The 24519-nt window shown below is 41.0% G+C and overlaps 1 protein-coding gene across 5 annotated transcripts in view; it reads right to left on the reverse strand.

Annotated features, from left to right (window-relative positions):
* The window catches only part of Ccdc88a (coiled-coil domain containing 88A), a 206830-nt gene extending 186296 nt beyond the window's left edge, over positions 1–20534 (reverse strand). For all 5 annotated transcript variants that reach the window (XM_045147468.1, XM_045147471.1, XM_045147470.1 and 2 more), the window contains exons 1-2: positions 20025–20534; positions 19830–19930 (exon numbers count right to left, since the gene is read on the reverse strand). In XM_045147468.1, the coding sequence (XP_045003403.1) occupies positions 19830–19930; positions 20025–20087 (164 nt within the window). In that variant the 5' untranslated portion in view covers positions 20088–20534. The remainder of the gene's footprint in view (positions 1–19829; positions 19931–20024) is intronic.
* Between the last annotated feature and the right edge of the window lie 3985 nt (positions 20535–24519).

Raw genomic sequence — 24519 nt, forward strand, 5'->3', positions numbered from 1 at the left:
CCACCCTGAGACTACATAGTGAATTCCAGGTCAGCCTGAGCTAGAGTGAGACCCTACCTCGAAAAACCAAAAATAAAAAATAAATTAAAAAACCATGCTGGGGAGGTGGCAGATGCTTTTAATCCTAGCACTCCAAATGTAAGGACAGCTAGGCTTCATTACATCTACATACCTGAAAACAGAATGGGAGGGAGAGTGGGAAGGAAGGAGATATGAAGAGGAAGAAAGAGAGAAGAGGAGAGAGGTGGAAGAGAGAGTAGAAATCAAGAGATAGCATTATAGGGGCTGGAGAGATAGCTTAGCAGTTAAGTGCTTGCCTGAAACCAAAGGACTCAGGTCCTTTGTGCAAGGTGACATGCCCATCTCTCTCTCTCTCTCAAATAAATAAATTAATTAATTAAATATATTTTTTTAAAGATATAGCTCTACAAAGTATAATGAAGGAAGTTAGTATTGGTTACTTTCTCATTGTAGAAACAAAATACCTTAGGCTAAGAAAGGAAAAGGTTTATTTTGTGCTTACAGTTTCCAGGGAAGTTTCCATTGGGGCAAAGAAAGCATAGCAGAAGAAGACAACTGAAGTCACATCATCACATCAACAGGAAAAACACACAGCATGGCAAGTGGGGCTGGGTTCTAAAACATCAAGATCTACCCAAAGTGATATGCTTCCTCCAATAAAACTTCACCTCCCAAGGGTTCCCTAACAGTCCCACCAACTGGACATCAACTGCTCAAACAGATCAACCTATGGGGGACATTTTACATTCAAACTACATTCCACCCTGGCCTCCTTAGACTCATGACCATCCCATGATACAAAAATGCAACCAATCCAACTTTCAAGTCTTTGCCAGTCCCAAAACTATTTAAAAGTCCAAAGTCCAAATCTCCAACATATAATGGCACAAGATAAACATTTCCATTGCAAAAAGAAGGAATGGGGACATAACAAAGAAATATTGAATAAAGCAATGCCAAAACCCAGCAGGGCAAGTATTAAATCCAGTAGATACATGCCTACCATATGGCACTCAAAATAAAATCCTTTGAGCTCTAAAAGGCTTGGGCAGCTCTTCCCCTCCAGCTGTGCTGCCTGTAGCCTCTCTTGAGCGGAATCCTCCATGAGCCCACAGCTTTTACGGGTACGTGTGCCATGGTTCTGGCATCCCCAAAATCCTGGAGTCTCCATTGCAACTTATGTTTTACCTTTGCAGCTTCACACAGTGGCCTCCAAGAGTTTCCTGATAGAAACTCTGGTACTGGCCTCATATCGCTTAGCCTCAGTGGCCACCTAGAACCATGGTACAATCCATGACCTCCCTCTTCCATCTTTCATTCTTCCAAAACCAGTGTCATGTGAACAATGCTGCCACATTTTACTGTGTGGTCAGGATGAATGAAACCTGGCCTTGTATGAGTTGTAGAAGTCTTTGTATTCTGACCTTGAGAAGCAAGAGACACTCTTCCTTAAGGCATTTTCCTTACAAAAGGAAAGCCTTTCAAAAGGCTTGAGACTTTGATGAGTTGGTTATCTTTGGGGCATACTTCTTTTGTCCCAGTGCAGAAAAATTGGCTTATTTTTAATGGTGGAAATCTCTTTAACAATTTGAGCTAAAGAAGCTACAGTCTCTGCGTCTGGGACTTCAAATTTGCTTACATTTCCTTCTGTGGCATACTTTATTATTATTGTTTTTTGTATCTTTTTTCCTTTTAACTTACATCAGAGTGAGAGTGAGTGAGTCAGAGAAACAGAATGGGCGTACCAGGGCCTCCAGCCACTGCACATAAACTGCAAAAACATGTGCCACCTTGTGCATCTGGCTTACATGTGTCCTGGGGACTCAAACTTGGGTCCTTTGGCTTTGTGGGCCACTTAACCACTAAGTCATTCATCCTTCTAACCCATTTTTTTTTTTTTTTGCATCCTTTAGCTCTGTATTTTTCTTTCATTGTAGATCTGAATTAAAGCAAGAAAGAGAAACCAAACCACACACTGAATGCTTTGCTGTCTTGAAGCCCTCCAACAATTAGTCCTTTATTCCATCATTTTTTAATTCAACTTTGCTCAAGTTATCAGAATACCAGCAGAATGATGCCAGATTCTTTGCTGGAATATCACATGAAATGCCACTTGTCCAGTTCCCAATAGAGTCCTTTTTACCCTTTGAAGCTTCATCATGAACCATGCCTTCACAGTCTCTATATCTCAGCCTTTTGGTCTTCTAAACTCCTAGAAGAATGGCCCATTACACTCTGCTTACAGCATTGTAAGAATTCTCTATTCCAAAGTTCCAAATCCTTCTAAATTCCTCCCTCAAACTATTTCCCAAATATTCAAAACCATGTGGTCAGGTTTACTGCATCAATAACCCCACTCCTGGCACAATTTTCTGCAGCAATTGCATCCTCATTGCTGAGGCATCTTAAGGAAGGAAATGAGTTATTTTTTTGGTGGGGGAAACTTACAGCTTTCAGGAGAAGTATCCAGGATGGCAGGAGCAGACAAGAGTCACATTGTCACATTACCAGAAAAGAAGTAGAGAGAGCATAGCAAGCAGGGCTGGACTATAACATCTCAACCTCCTAGTTTCCACAACTCTCCCTAACAGTACCACCAGCTAGAGATTAAGTAAGTATTCAAACCACCACAGAAGTTCTTCTCAACTTTAATATCTTTAGTCCAGTATTCCAGTCCATTAATAACAGTTTCCACTTGGCAATTCCAAATTTGAAATCCCAAATTCTCCAAGTCCCCTCTGACTTCTATTCTTCCTACCTTGTTTCATTTTTTTTTTTCTTCTAAACTTAAGTCTTCCTTCATTCTTATGGCAATTTCTAGTTCCCAGCTTAACTTCTTAAAGTGGGGTCAAATATCTGAATGTGGGGATAGCAAAAAAACCTGACAATAGTATCTTGTGTGGATATGCCAAAATTTGCTTATCTATTTATTGTTTGAAGGACATTTTGATTATTTCCAGTTTGGGACAATTATAAATAAAGCTGATAAAAATATGTGTACAGGCTTTTGTTTTTTTTTCTTTTTTGCAGGTGTGGTTGTGTAGTAAATATGGTAGGCTATATATGGCATATGTGGCCTATCCATGTGTGTGTATTAGACGCACTTAGTGTGCATACATGTAAAAAACAGAGAGGAGAATGTTGAGTGTCCTCTTCTATCTCTCATCCATGTGTTTCCTTGAAATGGAGTCTCTCGCTGATCCCACTGTTGCCAGTTTCAATTAAGACTGGCTAACCAGAGAGTCTCAGCAGTTCTCTGATCTCTGTTTGCCACAGAGATAGAGTTAAAGACATGCTGGGCCACAACCAAGTGCTGGGAAATTGAACTCAGGGCAAATCAGGCCCTCATGATTATATGACAAGACCTCATACCCACCAAGCCATTTCCCCAGGCCTATGGGCAGACTTTTTGTGTGGACATAAGTTTACTCCTCATTTGGATAACTATCTAGAAACGGTGTGATGTTTATTCCAGATTGTCAACTTGACAGAATTTTGAATTATCATGGAAACAAATCTCTGGAAATGTTTGTAAAGGATTGTCTAGACTAACCTGACATGAGAAGACCAACCCTAACTATAGATAGCATCATTTCATGTGCTGAGGTACCAGACTAAATAAAAAAATAGAAAACAAACTCAGCACTGCCCCCAAGCATTCATCTCTCTTTGCTTCCTGACTGCGGACTGAACGTGACCAGCTGCCTGAAGACCCTGCTGCCCTGCCTTCTATCTATAAATTTGAGGACTGAATCCTCAAATTGTGAGTGAGAAAGAGGGAGAAGAAAATAGAGTATGGGACATGTCAGGCCTCTTGCAGCTGCAAAAGAACACCAGATGCACATACTACTTTGTGCATCTGGCTTGACATGGTAGGTATTAGGGAACTGAACCTGGGCTACAAGCTTTGTAAGTGCCATTAAACACTAAGCCATCTCCCCAGTCCTAAATCAATTATTTTGTATGTTACCTAAAATATGTTTTACATATATATGCATATATATATGTATATATGTGCATGTGTGTGTGTGTGTGTGTGCAAAAAAGAGTTAAAATACTTAAGAATATTTACTTTGTTTGCTTCCTTACCATCCCAAGTGAACCACAAAATTCTACTTCAGAATAAATTCTACAAGCCAGGTGTAGTGGTGCACACCTTTAATCCCAACACTCAGGAGGCAGAGGTAGGAGGATTGCAGTGAGTCTGAAGTCACCCTGAGACTATATAGTGAATTCCAGGTCAGCCTGAACCAGAGTGAGACCCTACCTCGAAAAATAAAATAAAATAAAATTCTACAGGGCTGGAGAAGATGGCTTAGCGGTTAAGGCATTTTTCTGCAAAGCTAAAGGACCCTGGTTCAATTCCCCAGGACCCACATAAGCCAGATGAACAAGGTGGTACAAGCATCTGGAGTTTCTTTGCAGCAAATGGAAGCCCTGCTGCGCCCATTCTCTCTCTCAACCTCTTTCTCACTCACTCTCAAATAAGTAAAATATATTTTCAAAAAATATAATCAACATTTTGAAAAATAAATAAATTCTACAGATTTGTGTTAATTTCTGAGCAGCCAAGGATTACTGTTTAACCAAATCCTGATCTTAATTCTATCATGCGCAATTCTGACTGGTAGACACAGTATCATGCCCAGTACCTGGCAGTTTGTTATAATAAGTATTCCAAAAGTATCCTATCCACTGAATGACCTATACAATAAGTAGGATGATCTATTAACGAAGTAATCCTTCATCCCTTCCCCTGGGTACTATATTTAGATGATGGCAAAAGACAGCTCTGTTCTGACTTCTGCTCTTGCCCTCCTTGGGCCACATACTTCACTAAGCAAGGAGTTCATGTGCACAAAAGGCTGTGTACCACCATCCTCGGGCCAAAGGACAGCAGTTTGGAAAAGAAAGTTGCATGCAAGGTGTTAGTATGCCAGGGCATGCTGGACTCCACCATGGTCTACTATGGATTCTAAATTCCACACATTTAGATTTGAATACTTCTTTGTAAGACACTATGAAGATATATGTGTCAAGATAGAATCAATTTCCTTAACTTGGTTTATAGCTTTTATAAATGGATGCTTGCCCTGGGTCACACATGGGTCACACCTTGGACTTAGTAAAATTTTTGAGTTTTTTTAAAAATATTTTTAAATTTTAAAAATTTTTTTTTCTTTTCACAATTTTTATTAACATTTTCCATGATTATAAATGCACAAGAATTAAGTCCAAATGGATTCAAGACCTTAACATCAGACCTGAAACTCTGAAACTGCTACAGGAAAAAGTAGGGGAAACCCTTCAACATATTGGTCTTGGCAAAGACTTTCTGAATACAACCCCAATTGCTCAGGCAATAAAACCACAGATTAACCACTGGGACCTCATGAAATTACAAAGATTTTGCACCGCAAAGGACACAGTGAAAAAAGCAAAGAGGCAACCTACAGAATGGGAAAAAATCTTCACCAGCTATATATCCGATAGAAGATTAATATCTAGGATATACAAAGAACTCAAAAAGTTAAATAATAAGGAATCAAACAAGCCAATCAAAAAATGGGCTGTGGAGCTAAATAGAGAGTTCTCAAAGGAAGAAATACGAATGGCATATAAGCATCTAAAAAAATGTTCTACATCACTAGTCATCAGGGAAATGCAGATTAAAACTACATTGAGATTCCATCTCACTCCTGTCAGATTGGCCACCATCATGAAAACAAATGATCATAAATGTTGGCGGGGATGTGGAAAAAAAGGAACCCTTCTGCACTGCTGGTGGGAATGCAATCTGGTCCAGCCATTGTGGAAAACAGTGTGGAGGTTCCTAAAACAGCTAGAGATTGATCTACCATATGACCCAGCTATAGCACTCCTAGGCATATATCCAAAGGACTCATCTCATTTCCTTAGAAGTACGTGCTCAACCATGTTTAGCGCTGCTCAATTTATAATAGCTGGGAAATGGAACCAGCCTAGATGTCCCTCAACAGATGAGTGGATAATGAAGATGTGGCACATTTATACAATGGAGTTCTACTCAGCGGTAAAGAAAAATGAAGTTATAAAATTTGCAGAAAAATGGATGGACCTGGAAAGTATTATACTAAGTGAGGTAACCCAGGCCCAGAAAGCCAAGCACCACATGTTCTCTCTTATATGTGGATCCTAGCTACAGATGACTGGGCTTCTGCGTGAGAATGAAAATACTTAGTAGCAGAGGCCAGTAAGTTAAAAAGGAGACATAAAGGGTAGAGAAAGAAGGGAGGAGGATACTTAATAGGTTGATATTGTATATATGTAATTACAATGATTGTAATGGGGAGGTAATATGATGGAGAATGGAATTTCAAATGGGAAAGTGTGGGGGTGGGGAGGGAGGGAATTACCATGGGATATATTTTATAATCATGGAAAATGTTAATAAAAATTTAAAAAACAAATTCCATGGTAATACCCTCCCCCCCCCCGCATTTTCCCCTAAAATTTATGAGTTTTATGAACCTAGTTTTGTGAATTATTTGGTTCATTTTTTTTTTTTTAATTTATTTGAGAGCGACAGACATAGAGAAAAAGACACATAGAGGGAAAGAGAGAGAATGGGCGAGCCAGGGCTTCCAGCCACTGCAAACGAACTCCAGACGCATGCGCCCCCTTGTGCATCTGGCTAACGTGGGACCTGGGGAACCGAGCCTCGAACCGGGGTCCTTAGGCTTCACAGGCAAGCGCTTAACCGCTAAGCCATCTCTCCAGCCCCTAGTTTTGTGGATTATTAAACCAACAATATAGGACTAAGAAAGTATATAATGAAGTTTGCAGGAAAATGGATGGATCTGGAAAGTATTATACTTAGTGAAGTAACCCAGGCCCAGAAAGCCAAGTCACATGTTCTCTCTCATATGTGGATCCTAGCTACAAATGATTGGACTTCTATATGATTAGGAAGAAAACTCAGTAGCAGAGACCAGTAAGCTAGAAAGGAGACATAAAGGGAATAGAAAGGGAGAGAAGGGGAGACTTAATAGGGTGGTATTGTATATACATAAGTAGAAGAACAGATTAATGGGGTGGAAAGTCCTAAATGAGGTCAAGGGAAGAGAATGAGTAAAGGAAAGGTGGATGGAGGGCCTAATCAAAATCTAAGAGAATATAAATAAGTCACATGGAAACCTACATTTTTGAACAATGGAATACTCGGAAGCCATAGATTGTTGCTAGATAGAAAATTTTCAGGAGACTTCCGGTTAAGATGGCGGCGTAGGTACCACGCCAAAATAGCCTGGGGGGGGAAGACCAAAAAAAACTCAGCAAAATACACACTTTTACTAAAAAGTGAGGTGTATAGGAAGTTGAGGCGGCAGCGGAGAAGTGGAAGAGTTATAGAGCATCCGGAGCCTGCACAGGCGGGAACAGCGGCCCGGGGCGGCTCAGCTACCCGCCGCAACCGCGGAGCGGCAGAAAACCGCCGGACTCTCGGCTCGAGCCGCAGGACAAGCCAGGTGCGGGAATTTCCCCTCACACCGCGCTCTCCGCAACTCGGGAAACGTGAGGGGAGAGTGGCAGTGAGCAACGGAGGGAGGAGCAGACCGCGAGGTAAAAGCACACGATACAACCAGAACAGCCGCGGCTCCCTCCCCTCCCCTGCCGCCTGAACCCAGCTCCAGCGAACACAGCAGCGGCCCGGGACCCGGCCACGCCAACTTGGGCTGACGGCGGGACCCAAGCAGGAGCAGAATTTGGCAGCAACTTCAGCGGCTCCAGCACCGGTACCAGTGGCCCCAGCAGCAGCGGACCCAGGAGAGCAGCGGCTTCGGGGTGAGCAGCAGCGGTGGACACGACAACGGCAGCTTCAGCAGTGGTGGGGGCTCCGGCGGTGACATCTACAACAGCTGCAGAGGCGGCGGCAGCGACTCAGTTTGCCCCGTAGGAAAAGCAAGTGCCCAGCTCCAGAAATCAGAACAGCAACCCGACGACCCAGGCAGCAACTTGACTGAGACCACAATCACCCAAGGTAACTGGGATTGCACCAGGGAAGGGTCTCACCTGGTCACAAGCTGACTTGGATACCTCAACAGACCAGAAATCTAAACCTCTTTGTTGATAGAGGATCTGGTCATTATAATAACTACTCTTGCATACATACTCGGGGCTGTTTTTGATGGAATGGGTACAGTGTTTAGCTAAATTTTAGAATCTACCAGTATATTATTCCACTCAGCCTGCTTGAATACTCCTATAGCAGGGAAACTCAACCCCTAAGAACATCTTTGTAGATACTCTGAGAGTCTTAAGAGCCACACCTAATACCTTAAGGTCCTACCCTGAAAATATTTTACACCAAATCAATTGATACAGCTAAGAATACACAGCTAGCTAGAAAATCCAAGCATTAACTTAATCCAAGATGCAAAAATATATACATTATAACACAAGAAACACTAAAAAGCAAGACGATATAAATCTACCTAAAAGTATTAATGCATCAGAAATGTCCTCCAGTGAGAAAGAGTTAGAGGAAATGCCTGAGAAAGAGTTCAAAAGAATAATTATAAATATGTTCAAAGAGGTCAAAGAACACATGAAAACAATCAAAGAAGAAATCAAAGAGGAAATCAAAGAGGAAATCAAAGGAATCAAAGAAGAGGCAGGACACCAATTTAATGAAATAAAGAAGGCAATACAAGACATAAATAGAGAAATAGAAATAATAAAGAAAAACCAGTCAGAATTACTAGCAATGAAGAACACAGTTAATGAAATAAAAAACTCTGTAGAAAATCTCACCAGTAGGATGGATGAGGGAGAGGACAGAATATCTAAGCTAGAAGATCAGGTGGCAGACCTAATGCAGTCCAACAAAGAGAAAATTTTCAGTGCCAGGGATGGGATTCCTTCCAGTGAGTTGTTGGCCAGGGAGGTCCCTGATGCCTCCAAAACACTGCAAGCCATTGTGGAGGCTCTTAGTTTCCCACCAGGAATAGATGGTAAGACCTTACTGCTGAAGACTCCACATACTTGGGCTGCAAGGTAATTGAGAAATCCTGCTGGAGCTGAGCTGAAAACCTCCTCCATGTAGACCAGCTGACATAATGCTGGAAAAAGCTACATTGCATGCAGTCCAATGGAAGAGAGAGAAATCACCAGTGAAGATACCTAACATTGGACACTGCAAGCCTTATATTTGGCCAACCAGGCCAAATGAGCCAACAGGTGCAATAGTGGCATGTCTGTTATTGGGGGAAACCAACCGCCCTCTAATTTGACTAGAGGCCCACTTCATGGGAGGGAATACATCCCTGATACTGAAATCTAGCACAGGGTAGTTATGAACCCTAGGGGCGTAATGTCTGCTGCTGTCTGGCTAAATGTATGCTCACCAAAACTGCCCAGTAGGCACTTCTCTTAATGTTCATACACATATATTAATGCTACTGTCACTTGTTGTTTGAGAAGTTTCTCTTTTCAGATGGCAGAGACCATGGGATGACTCAGAAGCCACCATGGTGCTGAGAAGAAGTGACAGAGGAGAGCTTAGCACTGAAATATCTCTTTCACACCTTCCAAGGCTCAGGGTCCATTGCAGGTGGTGGAAAGAATGTAAGAGCCAAAGGAAGGGTAGGAATCCTTATAACATGTTCCTCCAGATAAAAAATGGCCTGGATATCCATGACCTCACAGTGCCTGACACTACCTTCACAAGACCATCATAGTAGGAGGAAAAGATCATGACATCAAAATAAGAGATTGATTGAAAGAGGGAGGAAATATAATGGAGAGTGGAGTTTCAAAAGGGAAAGTGGGGGGAGGGAGGGAATTACCATGGGATATTGTTTACAATTATGAAAGTTGTCAATAAAAAGTAAAAATTTTTTTAAATAAACAAAGTTTTTAAAAAAAGAAAGTATGTAAGTATAATCAGAAACAAAATAGTTAAGTTTATTTTCTGATTTTAATAGTTAAATATTATTTTAAATGACTAGCCCAGAGTTTATATATCAAGTCTATTTTTGTACTTCATACTACACTGATTCTGAAAATAACTATTTACTAATGATTAGACAAATACTTCAATGTTAAGAAAAATCTCAAATACTATTTTACAATTTGAAACTTAACTCCTCAGCAGCTATCAAACCGTTTCATGGATCAGAAAGACAGTCAACCTCGTCTCTTTCTAAAACAGACCAGTTAAGAATTTGTCTTACTTTCTATTTATCCTGTGATAATTAGCTTCTGATACTTAACATGTTAGAAGAGAATTCTCAGTTAAAAAATTAAATATGTAGCAACAAGTTGTCTTGCTCTTCTCTAGGTTCTCATAATTTCTAAGGCTTTAGACATGAAATGTACTGAGAATCAGTATGCACTGATCCTGAAAATATCAGTCCAGATTGAGGCAATGAACAAAAATCTCAACATGATAGACATCATCATCAAATTTGCTAGAAACCAAAATGAATGATAATCCATACAAAATCATATACAATGACCTGTCATTCTGAGGGACAAATAACAAAGGAAGGAAATATTCAGTAAAGGTAATGAAAACAAGCCAGACCAGGTGACTCTTATCTATAATCCTAGCATTTGGGTGCTGATGAAAAGAGGACTGCCAAGAGTTCAAGGCCACATTGAATCTACACAGTGAGTTCTAGGCTAGCCTAGGCTACAGACTAAGATCTGGTCTCAAACAAACAAACAGGCAATTAAAACACATAAGGGGATAGAAAAGGAAGAAAAAATGGCAAACTAAAAATTAAAACTAAATTCTATGATACCAAAACTAAGTGTTCTCAAAAAATTTTTAATTGAGGGAGGGAATTACCATGGGATATATTTTATAATCATGGAAAATGTTAATAAAAAATGAGAAAAAAAAGATAATATTTTTAAAGCTAAAATAATTTTAAATTCTTAAAATTATAGACTACTTTAATTAATTGCTTCAGTGTTTACTGAAAACTTATAAAATGCTAGGTAGGAGTTGGTAACATATAGGGAAAAAATTCTCTAACCTCTAAATGCTAACAGTTGAAATGGACAACATCTTTGGTAGAGGCACTATGGAATCCTAGGAGAAAAAGCAATTAACTCCACCAAGACAGTGCTAAAAGGTGGGTAGAAATCTGAAGAGCAACCAGACATGGTGGTGCACACCTTTGATCCCAGCACTCAGGAGTTTGAGGTAGGAGTATCACTGTGAGTTCAAGACTAGCCTGAGACTGAAGGGACCAAACTGACATGACACTATGACAGGATTCAGTAAGGTGCCACCTTAAATAGGCCTAAGTTACAGTTTCCCAGAGAGGCAGGCAAGACTTCTGGGAAAGGGTGGGCTATTAATCAACAGTGACCCTGACATGTGGCCACAGAAGAAAGCCAACCAGAGGCTAAGTCAATTAGTTCCTGGAGACATGCCCAAACTTACCCAGTCATGTCCCTTTCACGCTTTTCACAGCTTTTTTGTGCCTTTTGCCCCAACCAAAGATGTACAACTGTAACTGCTACTTGCCTAGCTAATCATTTTAAAAGATAACCCCACCTGAAATTCCCCTAGTTGTGCTTAAAAGGGGCTTGCATGTGCCTCTCAGGGTTGCCATTTTGTATGAATAGTTGACCCCTGCATGCTGGCTGATTCTGTAGAATAAACACTCTTTGCTTTTATATACTATTTGAGTCTGGGGTCTTTCTTCAGTGCTTTTTGAACCCTTGCAAGACTACATAGTGAATCCCAGGTCAGTCTGGGCTAGAGTGAGAGCCTACAACAATAAAACAAAAAAACTGTATACTTGAAATAAGCTGCTTCTCCCATAAACTGCTTTTGGTCCAGTGATTTGTCCCAGCAACAAGAATGTAATTGCCACAGTAAATGGCTCCTTTGGGTATGGTTTTTGAAGCTGACTCTCAGGAAATACTTAAGCAGAAGTTTCATGATCAAGTGGAAGGTTTTAATTAAAAACGTATTATTTTTATCTTGGAGATACAGCTCAGTGGTAGAGTGCTTGCTCAGCATGTGTAAGGCACTTGGTTCAATCCCCAACACAATAAACAAGTAAATAAATAAATAAAAACAAGGCTAGAGAGGTGGCTCAGTAATGAAGTGTGCTTCCTGTGCAAGCAGGAGGGCCTGAGGGGGAGCCAAACTCAATTCTCAGGAGAGGTCACATAAACACCTAAGTGTGGCCATGCATGTCCATAATCCTACTCCTGTGGGAGGAAGAAAAAGGAAAGAGTGGGTAACCAAAAGCAAACCCCAGAATCACTAAGAAACTTCACTGGAAGGAGATCTGAAAAACCCATGGGGCACCACAGGCATAGGGCATCAGCATATACATGTGTACATACTACACACATACCACACCACACCTATTATGCACATGTAAACAATAAAAATTAAAATAAAAAGGAAAGCCAGGGTGTAGTGGCCCAGCCTTTAGCCTTTAATCCCAGCACTCCTCTGGAGGCAGAGGGAGGAAGATCGCCATGAGTTCAAGGTCACCCTGAGACTACATAGTGAGTTCCAGGTCAGCCTGGACTAGAGTGAGACCTACCTGGAAAACAAAAATAAATAAATAAAGGGGGAGTGTCATAATGAGGATAACTTTTTGTCATCATGTAATTACTTTTAAAACTCCCTTCAAAAAGAAAAAACAACATTCTCTGCTTCTCTCTCTCTCTCTCAAATAAACAAACAAAATATGTTTTAAAAAATTAGAAGGGTCGGGCTGGAGAGATGGCTTAGCGGTTAAGCGCTTGCCTGTGAAGCCTAAGGACCCCAGTTCGAGGCTCAATTCCCCAGGACCCACATTAGCCAGATGCACAAGGGGGCGCAAGTGTCTGGAGTTTGTTTGCAGTGGCTGGAAGCCCTGGCACGCCCATTCTCTCTCTCTGCCTCTTTCTCTCTCTGTCTGTTGCTCTCAAATAATAAAATAAAATAAGCAAAAAAATTTTAAAAAGAAAATTAGAAGAGTCAAGCTGGGCGTGGTGGCGCATGCCTTTAATCCCAGCATTTGGGAAGCAGAGGTACAAGGATTGCTGTGAGTTCGAGACCACCCTGAGACTACACAGTGAATTCCAAGTCAGCCTGGGCTAGAGCAAGACCCTACCTCAAAAAAAAAAAAAAAAAAAATTAGAAGGGGCTGAAGAGATGGCTCAATGGTAAAGGTATGTGCCTGCAAAGCCCAAGGAAACCAAGTTCGATTCCCCAGTACCCACATAAAGCCAGAGGTACAAGGTGGCACATGCTACTGGAGTCTGTTTGCAGTGACTAGAGGCCCTGGTGTGCCTATCTCTCTATCTTCCTCTCTCTCTTAAATAAATAAACAAAACTGTCTTTAAAAATAAATTAAAAGAAACTGTGATGGAGATGACTTCTGAATATTTTGAAAGTCAAGAGTCTAAAAGAAGACAAAAATCACACAACCAAGTGTTCTACATTATTAACAATTTTCTCACTATGTATATACCCTTAGTAGCCTATTTTCATTGCTAAGGTAATATGAATAGCATATTTTTTAATTTAAAACTATTAAATAATTATATCAAGTAATAGTCAACAATGGTTTCCTCCAATAGGAAAAGAATTACTTCTGCTTCACTGACATCAACCCCTGTGTCTGATAAGTAGTGGTAGGAAGAAAAGATGCCCTGCAGCATACAGAAGAGCTGGCCTATAATTCCAGAACTTTAAATGGCTTCCCCATTTCTCATGTATTCAAGATGACTGATGCCACTTACATCCTTTGATCCAAGGAACTACTCAACAAAATCCAAGACCCAGCAGGGTGGGTGTGGTGGCTGGTGGCACATGCCTTTAATCCCACCACTCGGGAAGCAAAGATAGAAGGAACACCATGAGTTCAAGGCCACCCTGACACTACACAGGGAATTCCAGGTCAGCCTGGGCTAGAGCGAGACCCTACCACGAAAAACCGAAAAAAAAAAAAAAAAATTCCAAGATCCATCTCTGGATATAGTAATAACCACATCCAGGGGAAAAAAAAATTCCAAAAATTGTAAAACAGGGTTCATACAAAATGTCATGAAGAAATAAGCTTCTCATTTTCAGTCTGGTCCAAAATGGCAATGCCAGAGTCACTAAATCAATCAGTATTCTTATCCTTAACAACCACTTCAGATACAAAATTTCCATACTAAGTTTCATATAATAAAAATCTTTGCCACTTGTTTTTCTTTTTTGCTGTTGTGGGGTTTTTTTGGTGTTTTTTGTTGTTGTTTTAGGGGTGAGGTCTCACTTTAGCCCTGATTGACCTGAACTCACTCTGTAGTTCCAGGCTGGCCTTGAACACACAGCAATCCTCCTACCTCTGCCTCCAGAGTGCTAAGATTCAAGGCATGTGCTACCACACACCTGTCAAGTTTGAAAGCAGTAAGATAAGACTAGCAGGGCAAAAATGTAATTAAAACTATATAAAATGTGGCTGGAGAGATAGCTCAGTGGTTAAGGTGCTTACCTGCAAAGCCAAAGGACCCCGGTTCGATTCCCAGGACCCATGTAAGCCAGATACACAAGGTGGCACACGCATCTGGAGTTTGTCTGCAGTGGCTGGAGGCTCTGGTGTGCCCATTTTCTCTCTCTCCCCCTAATTCTCATTCTCTCTCAAATAAATAAAAGAAATGGCTGGGCATGGGATTACATAGTGAGTTCCAGATCAGCCTAGACTAGAGTGAGGCCCTACCTCAGAAAAACAAACCAAAACAAAATATGTAAAATGATTCCGACTTCTTGTCAAGATGGAGTAACATGTGCCAAAAGAGACAAAATACATTAAGCACTTTTCAGGAGACTAGACATCAAACAATAAAAAACATGATTACTGACAGATGTGAACCAAACCTGAGCCCAGGGGCTAGAGAAAGAGCTCAGCAGCAGTTAAAGGTGCTTGCTTGCAAAGCTTGATAGCCTAGGGTTAGATTCTCCATTGCCCACCAAAAGGGAGATGCACAAAGTGTCAGATACATCTAAAGTTTCCCCTCCCCTCCCCCCCCCCCCACTGGACATGGTAGCACACACCTTTAATCCCAGCACTGGGAGGCAGAGGGAGGAGGAATGCTGTGAGTTCAAGGCCATCCTGAGACTCCATAGTAAATTCCAGGTCAGCCTGGGCAAGGGTGAGACCCTACCTCGAAAAACCAAAAATAAATAAATAAATAAATGAAGATTTTTTTTTTTTTTTCAGTAGCAGAAGGTCCTGGCATGACCATCCCTCACCCTCTGCTTGCAAAATAAAAAAAAAGACAAAACAAAACAAGGGCTGGAGAGATGGCTCAGTGGTTAAGGTACTTGCCTGGAAAGCCCAATAACGGGTTCAATTCCCCAGTCCCATGTAAAGACAGATGTACAAAGTAGCATATGCATCTGGAGTTCATTTTCAGTGTCTGGAGGTCCTGGCATACCCATTCATTCATTCATTCATTTTCTCTCTTTCTCTCTCTGCTTGCAAATAAAAATATTAAAACCTGAGCCTAAGAACTGCCTGAGCTTACGTCTTTGAACATTTCCAGTCCACGAACAGAGGAAGACAGAACCTAGAAGTGGTCTCCCTGAGTTGAGTAGGTAGAACTTAAGACTGGAGACAATGTAATTAGACTATACAAAACAGAGTATCTGAGAGGAGAAAGGTGAACAGAGAAAAAGATGTGTTTAGGGTATCCTTAGGTCTTCAGCTGAGTACTTGTCATGTAGTGTGAGTGCCTTATGGAAAGAACCACCAGAAAGTATTTAAGTAACAACACTAAAAAGTACTGTTCTTACCAACCACAGTACTTGGAAGAGTTTTGCTTCAATGTGCAAAAAAGTGATATTGCCAGGCTGGAGAGATGGCTTAGCAGTTAAGCGCTTGCCTGTGAAGCCTAAGGACCCCAGTTCGAGGCTCGCTTCCCCAGGTCCCACATTAGCCAGATGCACAAGGGGGCGCACGTGTATGGAGTTCGTTTGCAGAGGCTGGAAGCCCTGGCGCGCCCATTCTCTCTCTCCCTCTATCTGTCTTTCTCTCTGTGTCTGTCGCTCTCAAATAAATAAATAAATAAAATTTTTTTTTAAAAAGTGGTATTGCCTAGCTAAACTTAAAAAGGCAGGGCATGGTGACTCAAGCCTTTAATCCCAGCACTTCGTAGGCAGAGGTTGGCTGAGTTCAAGGCCAGCCTAGAACTTCATAGTGAATTCCAGTTCCAGTTCTAGAAGTGAGACCCTACCTCAAAAAACAAATCAAAAACTAAGAAAAAATTTAAATGCAGGACTGGAGGGATGGTTTAGCAGTTAGGGCGCTTGCCTACAAAGCCAAAGGACTCAGGTTCAATCCCCCAGGACCCACATAGGCCAGATGCACAACGTAGCACATGCATCTGGAGTTCATTCATTTGCAGCGGCTGAAAGCCCTGGCACACCCACTGTCTCATTCTCTCTCTAGTAAATAAAAATTAAAAAAAAAATTTTAATGCAAATCCTAAAAAGATCAAACTGCTTATGAGTAACTTAAGTGCATTCTAGAATAAAGCTTAAGATTTTTGTGTGTTATAAAATAAGAAAATATTGAATATCTGAAAAGGCAGGATTGGAAATGCATGGCACCAAATAAAAAAATTTCCAGACATACAAAATTAAGAAAGCACTATCCATAATGAAGACAGAAATCAATCAAATCCAACACAATGAAATGACACAAAGAGAATCATTAAACATGGGCAGTAAGCCAATGATAACTGTATTCCATATATTCAAGTTGAGAACACATGACAAATATAAATATGGGAGAGACAGAAGGCCAGCTTTCAAGAGTCAAATACAGTGTCTGAAATAAAATATATTCTGAGTGGGATTAAACATAAGAGAAGAAAAAATTAACTTGGAGACATCACAATAGACATCCAAAATAAAACAAAAGCTGAACACCAATAAACACTAAAACAGCAGCAATGAGCCTAATATACATGTAACTGAACTTTCAAAAAGAGGAAAGAGGAATTAGGAAGATGTATGTATAAATAAGAAATAATGGCTGAACTTTTTCCAAATTTGACTAAATACAAACCCATAAACCCAAGAAAGTTAATAAACAGCAAACACAAAGAACATTAAGAAAAATATACAAACAATTTCCTTTACCAAAGATCTTGCTCACAAATTCTACAACTAAATGTAATCTAGAAATTACTTAAACTAAAGCTCATCTCTAGGTTAACTAGCTTTTTATGGTAGAGTTTCAACTGGTACTCTAAAACAGAATGCATTTAAACCACATAGTCAAGAGTCATCTGATCATACTATGGAACAGGAACTCCAGTGGTTTCAAAATTAGCAAAATAAGAGATTTTAAAAATAAAGTATTTTGCTGCTCTACCACCTAAGAAGTTTGTTAAAATAAGTGTGCATGGACTACATTTTAGAAAATTATTCTTTTAAATATTTTTATTTATTTGTGAGAGAATGAACATGCCTCTTGCTGAGGCAAAGGAACTTAGAATACATGTGCCACTTGGTGGGGTATGAGTTTACATGGGTACCAGGGAACCGAACCTGAATCACGAGGCTTTTTAAACCAGCTCCTTTAACCAATGAGCCATCTCCCCAACCCACAAATTATTTTCTTAAGAAAGCAAAGCATATTCCTTAATTTTTTCCCCTTTACTTATATAGGTCATTCAGAACAGAATTAGCCCACTAAAATCTTTCAAAGTAACTGAGAGGTAGAACTGAAAACAAGGAAGTAGATTTCAGGTTTAGAGAGCACCAAGGACAAATCTACCCTCCACTGTTTAAAAAAAAAAATCCTGGCAACCATTACTTTGTAACAGTACTATTTAATCCCAGAACTCAGAAGACTAAGGTAGGAAGACATCTGGGAGTTCAAGGCCAGCTTGGGCTACAGAGTGAATTCTAGGTTATCCTGGTCTAAAATGAGGCCCTGCCTCAAAAAAAAAAAATACTAAAACTAATATATATGTTATATACATAAATATAATGAACTCCAAGTAAAAATAAGCTAATGATGTATTTGTTTTTGGCTTTGCGGCCAACTGCTAGGATAAAAAAAAAAGTAAATATTCTTTGGAAAATTAAATAAAAACATTAAAATGGAAAGTTAATATTCTTTGCTATTTTTGCAAACACATCTATGTATTAGAATTCAAAACACAAATTCCCAACTTCCTACCTAAAAATAAGCATGTAAAGAGACATAAGGAAAACACTTGAATATTTATCATTTGCTACTCTTCCTAAAACAGCTTAGTTATTCTGCCATTTTGCTTAGGAAGTAGTGGGATATTTCACACAAAAAAGTTATTCCATGAATAGCTGCTAAAAATATACCTACTGTTCTTGGAAATCTGTCTACATTCTTTTTTCCTTTCTAAAGAAAAAGCATATATTTAAGTATTAGTAACACACATTTCACTAGGTGCCTACATAAAAACATTTTTTGGAAAAGGCATAATGTAGGATCAACATGGACATGAAAAACAGCACACAGATCTCTGAACATACGGACTACAAACCTTTGTGCACACAGAGACATTGACACCGGAACAATTCTTTAAGGGTTTAAACTTCTAACATCTTAAAACAGAAAATCCTAAACAGAAAAATAAGTCCCAGGAAAATACAATGGACACATATACAATTATCAGAGCAGAATAGCATGTTTATTACCTATTTACAAATGCACCAATTTCCCACATATTATTAAAAAAAATAGGAATGGCTTCAAATCAAAAGTTACAAGATTACTCTTGCACACAGACTCTACTCAAGAGAGAATAAAGCTAAATGCACATTTTTGGACACAACTGTAAATATTCAGTCACTGGTTACCTCCATTGAAGTATTCAGAATGCATGTTTGCTACAATACTTATCATGATAAAAATGGACTCATTTTTATTTCACCGGTGCAGCTAAAGATATTATTTCAAAATTCAATCCTCATCTCAAAACATTCTTAATATAAACCCCATATCATAAGGACTTGCCTAATTAATCGAGTTATCAAAACTTCAATTATTTGCATAAGCTTCCAAAAATACCTTTAAATGATTACCCAAATATTAAGCAATATAATAATTCATCAATAATACAATGTCATCTAACCAGTTATTTACATTGTTTGCTAAAGCAAGTTTTCCACAACAATCAGAATTGCAAAAAAAAAAAAAAAAAAAAAAAAAAAACAAAGAGCCGGGTGTGATAGCACAAGCTTTTAATCCCAGCATTCAGGAGGCAGAGGTAGGAGGATTGCCAGGAGTTCGAGGTCACTCTGAACTACATAGTGAATTCCAAGTCAGCCTGGACTGGAGTGAGTGAGACCCTATCTCAAAAAAAAAAAAAAAAATGTTTGCATCTCTCTCCTGAAATGTTACTAGTTCACAAGTTTCAAAATTTGAGCCACTTATTCTTGGACATGAAGGTTAATAAGAAACATTTCTGCACATAACTTTATAGTAGTCTTCCTCATCCTCTGAGGGAAATCTCTGTCATTTTACCAAATTATCAAAGAGACACAATGTGGTTTGAATTTCAGCACTTGAGGCAATAAGTAACAATACAGGGTTGGCAGAACAAAAAAATTAAAGTTTTTAACAACTGTAACAGGTATAATTACTAGGTTGAGATTAAATGGGGTGAGCATGCAAGATTATCAGTTTTTCATGATCCAATTCTTACACCACCTGATCCTTTTTGGTGATCAAAGACCCAAATTAAAGGCTTAAAGACATGAAATCTAAGTGCGGAGTACGCTATTTTTCAAAGAACATAAGTTACCTAGAAAATAAGCAAACACTTACATTTGGTGCATGACCTGGTTCAAGAATACCCCATCCACCAAAGCCACATATTCATCCAGGTTGGTCCCATTTCCTGCAGCCAGAGGACCAAACGTTTTAACCTAGAACACAAGGCACGCCACGAAGTGAACGCCCACCTCCATCTCTGCAACCACAAGTAACAGTAACATCTACAATAAAGGGCATGCTACTTACCCAAGTGACCAAGGGGCTAGTCATAAACTGCTCCAGAAGGGGAGTGAAAATCTCGTTCTCCATTTTACAGACTGTGTATTTGGAAGGGGAGGGAATAAAGAGGAACTACCACAAAAATATATAGGGTGTGTATATATATATATATCCTAGAGTATAAACTAAGTCACTAAATGTAGAAGCGAGAAGCAGTCAGCGAAAGCCCATGTCGGCAGGGGAGGACAATCGCAAGGAGGGGCGGGGGCGAGCCCTCCCGGCCGAGAGGGCCCCGGGGGTGGCCAGCCGCCTCCCCGGGCTGCGCTCCGAGGGGCCCCGCGCGCTCGCCGGCGCTGGCAAGGTCTGTGGCGGGCGAGGAGGGGCAGAAAACCGGCATCTGGAGGCGGCGGCGGGCGAGGGGCCGGAGCAGCGAGACAAAAAGCCCGTGCGGGTAGCCCGGCCCCGCGAGGAAGCCGACCCACAGGACCGCCGCGGACCAGGCAAGCCCAACGTGGCTTAGCGAAAGCCGCACGGGGCTCGGCCTGGCGGTCGGCTCGCACGTCCACCCACCAGCGAGCACGGGGCCACCCGAGCCGCCGCGCCCGCCCGCCCCGCGCGCCCTCAGCGCCGCCCGGCAGCGCTCGCCCCTTCCCTCCCGGCCGACCCCATCCCTCCGCCCGCGGGCCGGGGGTCTAGGCGCGTCCGAAGCCTCTCCGCGGCCCCCGCCTCCCCGCCCGCCCTCCGGAGGAGCAGCAGTAACGGCCTGAGAGCCGCAGTGCCGCAGCACACCCCGCCGTCCAACCAGCGCGCCCGCCCGCCGTCAAAAGGGAGCGCGCGGCTCCCTCCGCGCCCGTATCCTTCCGCCGACCCGACCCTCCCGCGCCGCTGCCTCTGGATTGTGGGAGAAGAAAAACCGCTGCATGAGCGCGCTCCCGAGCGCGCCCCCGGCGACCCGCCGCCGCCGCCCAGATTCTGACGCGAGCGCGCGCCGGCGGCGGCGGCTGCGGCTGCGGCTGCGGCTGCGGCTGCGGCTGCGGCCCGCGTCACCGTCTCGCCCAGGCGGCTTGCCTGGCCAAGGGGGCGGGGATGGGCCTGGCAGAAGAAGGGGTCTGCCGGCTGGCTCCCTTGCTCATGCCTAATTATGGTTTATTTCCTGCCCAAGTGCCTTTGATGTGTGAAGGAAAGCGAACGAAACCGTCTCTTTTTAAACATGCGGGGTGCAGACATCCTTTTTCGGACACTTTGATTTGATCTTTTAAGCATGCTTTCTAGCCAGCAAAATGGAATAGCAAAACCCGACTGCAACAAATGGCAAAGACTTAAGGCACATGGGGCCGGGGTGGTGGGGGGAGGGTGTTCTGCTTTCACTCTTTAAAAAAATGTCTGCATCAATATTCTCCAATGTTGTAAGTGAAATACAGTAGGATTTTTAAATAACCAAAGTTGCCTTTCAAGGTGACCGAAGCAACCATGATTCATACTTTTTTTTTTTTTTTTGACTGTTTGGTCACTGAAAAATACCCAAACAAAATTTAGAGCTACAAAGAGAAAATATTTGGAAGTCATCCAAGTGGAGTGACAAAACATTATATATTTGTCAAAAATTTCTGTGCTATGCACAACTGGAACTACCAAAATAATTTAAACAGTTCCCTAGCAAAATCAAAGATTATTCCTCCTCATTTCCAAAGAAAATAAAGATCTCTTTCTTGGGGTAAATGAACCTATAAAACACTTTTGTTTCCAGAAAATATGCCATTATAAGTTTACTATGTGTGCTGTGCTTAAGTTTACATTCTTATATTTGAGTGCTTTTGTATTTTTTTAATATTTTATTTTCATTCTTTTACGAGAGAGGGAGAGGGAGGGAGAGAATGGGGACCCAGAGCCTCTAGCCACTGCAAACAATTTCCAGACACATGTGCCATGTATATCTGGCTTATGTGGGTACTAGGGAATGGAACCTGGGTCCTTTGGCTTCATAGGCAAGCACCTTAATTACTAAGCCATCACTCCAGCCCTAAGTACTTTTGTATTTTAAATTAACAGTAAAAAGTAAATGACTTCTCATACACTGAATTTCTTAACTTGGTAGTTGCGAACCTGACTCTAATCTCCCAATGGCAATACTTCTCAACTGTGTAAGCTGAGGCAAACAGAACTCAATGAAATGGCAACTTGTAGTAATTGTTCTGTTGCTGTGATCAGGGTTGTTTTTATTATTATTACCCCCAAGTGTTTAAAATGTTTAAAACCTCTCCTGCTCAGTTTAATTACAGTAGCGATCTTATTAGGGCACATAAGGAAACAGCTCTTCAAACTCATCTTAATTTAAGTGGGGATGCATTCAGGTGACACTGGCAGGACAGAGTTCAGCCTGGCATTACTCTGGCCTATATGCAAAACTTGAGTCATCCTGGTGGTCAGCAGTCTTCCTTCTGTTCTTGCTGACTCTTTCTTAATCATAATTCTTGACTTGGTGAATGAAATGCAGAAAAAAAAAATCCAGCACCAATATAGAAACACTGATTTCAGGGGCAACCTTATGCCCCACACATCCACTTTTCTTGGCAATCCCTCAGATGCTTGACAGCATCAGAGTATTCATGTCCATAACTGGGATGTATCTGGACAGACCAACCTACTTCACATAGTAAATGAAAACCCGTGAAGAATTAATACCAAGTTAATACCAGCAGGTTAAGGACATTTTGGACAGTGTTACTGAAGGGTTAGTACATTAAGTTAGCATTGTTTATTCAATTTCCATTTAGTCCTTAACCCATCCCTCACAGAAATTTGGATTCCCCTCTGGAACCAGATGGCCCCAGATGCTTCTTGGTCCATCTTTAGGTTACACACACTTTCAACAAAGAAACATGAGGACTTGATTGTTAAAACAGGAAACTTTAGACCAGACTCGAGTCTGGAGGAACTTATTTGAAAACCTACCAATCCACAATTTTCTAGTTTCACAGAAGCCTTAGATATGTTTTATAATATCTCAAGAGAGCATTCAGGAAACTTCCATCTGGCAAAAGATTGTGCATTATGCACTATTTAATGGTCATTGATTTGCAACATCCTGTAAGATTGAATCTAAAAGCTTCCTATCCTTTCACTTACGAAGAGATTTCTCAAGAGTTCAAAATACTTTTGATTTGTACTTTTTTAGTCATCTTTCCATCCGTCCTTTTTCAGAATTTTAACGCCAACAGGAAAGGACTTTGGAAAAGCTATTGTCTCCTTAGGGTCTAAATTACTTGACTGGCCCTTTTCAAATAAAAAACTAAGTAGTTGGAGTGTTCTGTGGTCCATTACAGAAAGAGTCTCTTCCATATGTTTTGTCCTCACCACAGATTACACATATATAAAACTACCCATATACCAGAAGTCTTCATATCTACCACTGTAAATATCTACCTTAATGTATAGTAAAGAAAATGGTAGATCTATTCTGAACTAGGTTCCTTGAGGACAAATACTTTTTCTTTCTTTTGCATTTGAAGTCTGTGTGTTGGTGGTGGGGGGAAGGGAGAGGGGAATGCATGCATATGTATATACAGATGAACTCACAAACAAGCAGGGGTCAGAGGAGAACATTGGGTGTTCTTCCTCTGTCAGTCACCCCAGTATTTCCATGAAATGGAGTCTGTTTGACTGTGGAGCTGCAGTTACATGAGCACCCAGTAATTACCTGCTCTCTATTCTCCGCAGGACTGGGGTTCCAGGTGTTCTTTGGCCACACCCAGATGTCTGTGTGGGTCCTAGGGCATCAAACTCAGATGGTCATAGTTCCTCATGCTTGGAGCGAGCACACTAACCTGCTAGACAGTCTCCCTAGCTTGACAAATACTGTTAACTAAGGCATTTTAAAAAATAATTTATTTTTGATCCGGGCATTGTGCTGCACGTTTTTAATCACAACACTCTGGAAGCCGAAGTATGAGTATCACTGTGAGTTTGAGGGCACCCTGAGACTACAAAGTAAATTCCAGGTCAGCCTGAGCTAGAGTGAGACCCTACCTCAAAAAACCAAAACCAAAAAAAAAAAAAAAAGAAAAGAAAAGAAAAAGTTTTTTGACAGCCTGAGACTACATGGTGAATTGTAGGTCAGCCTGGGTAGAGTGAGACCCTACCTCAAAAATCAAAAAAAAAAAAAAAAAAAAAAATTCTTTATTCATTTGAGAGCGAGAACAAGGCAGAGAAAGAGAAAGAGTAAGAATGGGCATGCCAGGGCCTCCAGCCATGGCAAATGAACTCCAGATGCATGCACCACCTTATGTATCCAGCTTACGTGGGTCCTGGGGAATTGAACCAACGTCCTTTGGCTTTGCAGGCAAGCATCTTAACCCCTAAGCCATCTCTCCAGCCCAACAAATACTGTTAAGTACAGATTTGCAGAAATAATCACATCCATAAGGTAACATAAGTAACCCAAATACATCAGTATGTTGTCACCACTATTGACATAGGAGCCAAAAAGGAAAAACATCTGAAGTGTCTATTTAACAGTGAAAGA

This window comes from Jaculus jaculus, chromosome 4 (genome assembly GCF_020740685.1).
Source record: "Jaculus jaculus isolate mJacJac1 chromosome 4, mJacJac1.mat.Y.cur, whole genome shotgun sequence".
NCBI lineage: Eukaryota > Metazoa > Chordata > Mammalia > Rodentia > Dipodidae > Jaculus > Jaculus jaculus.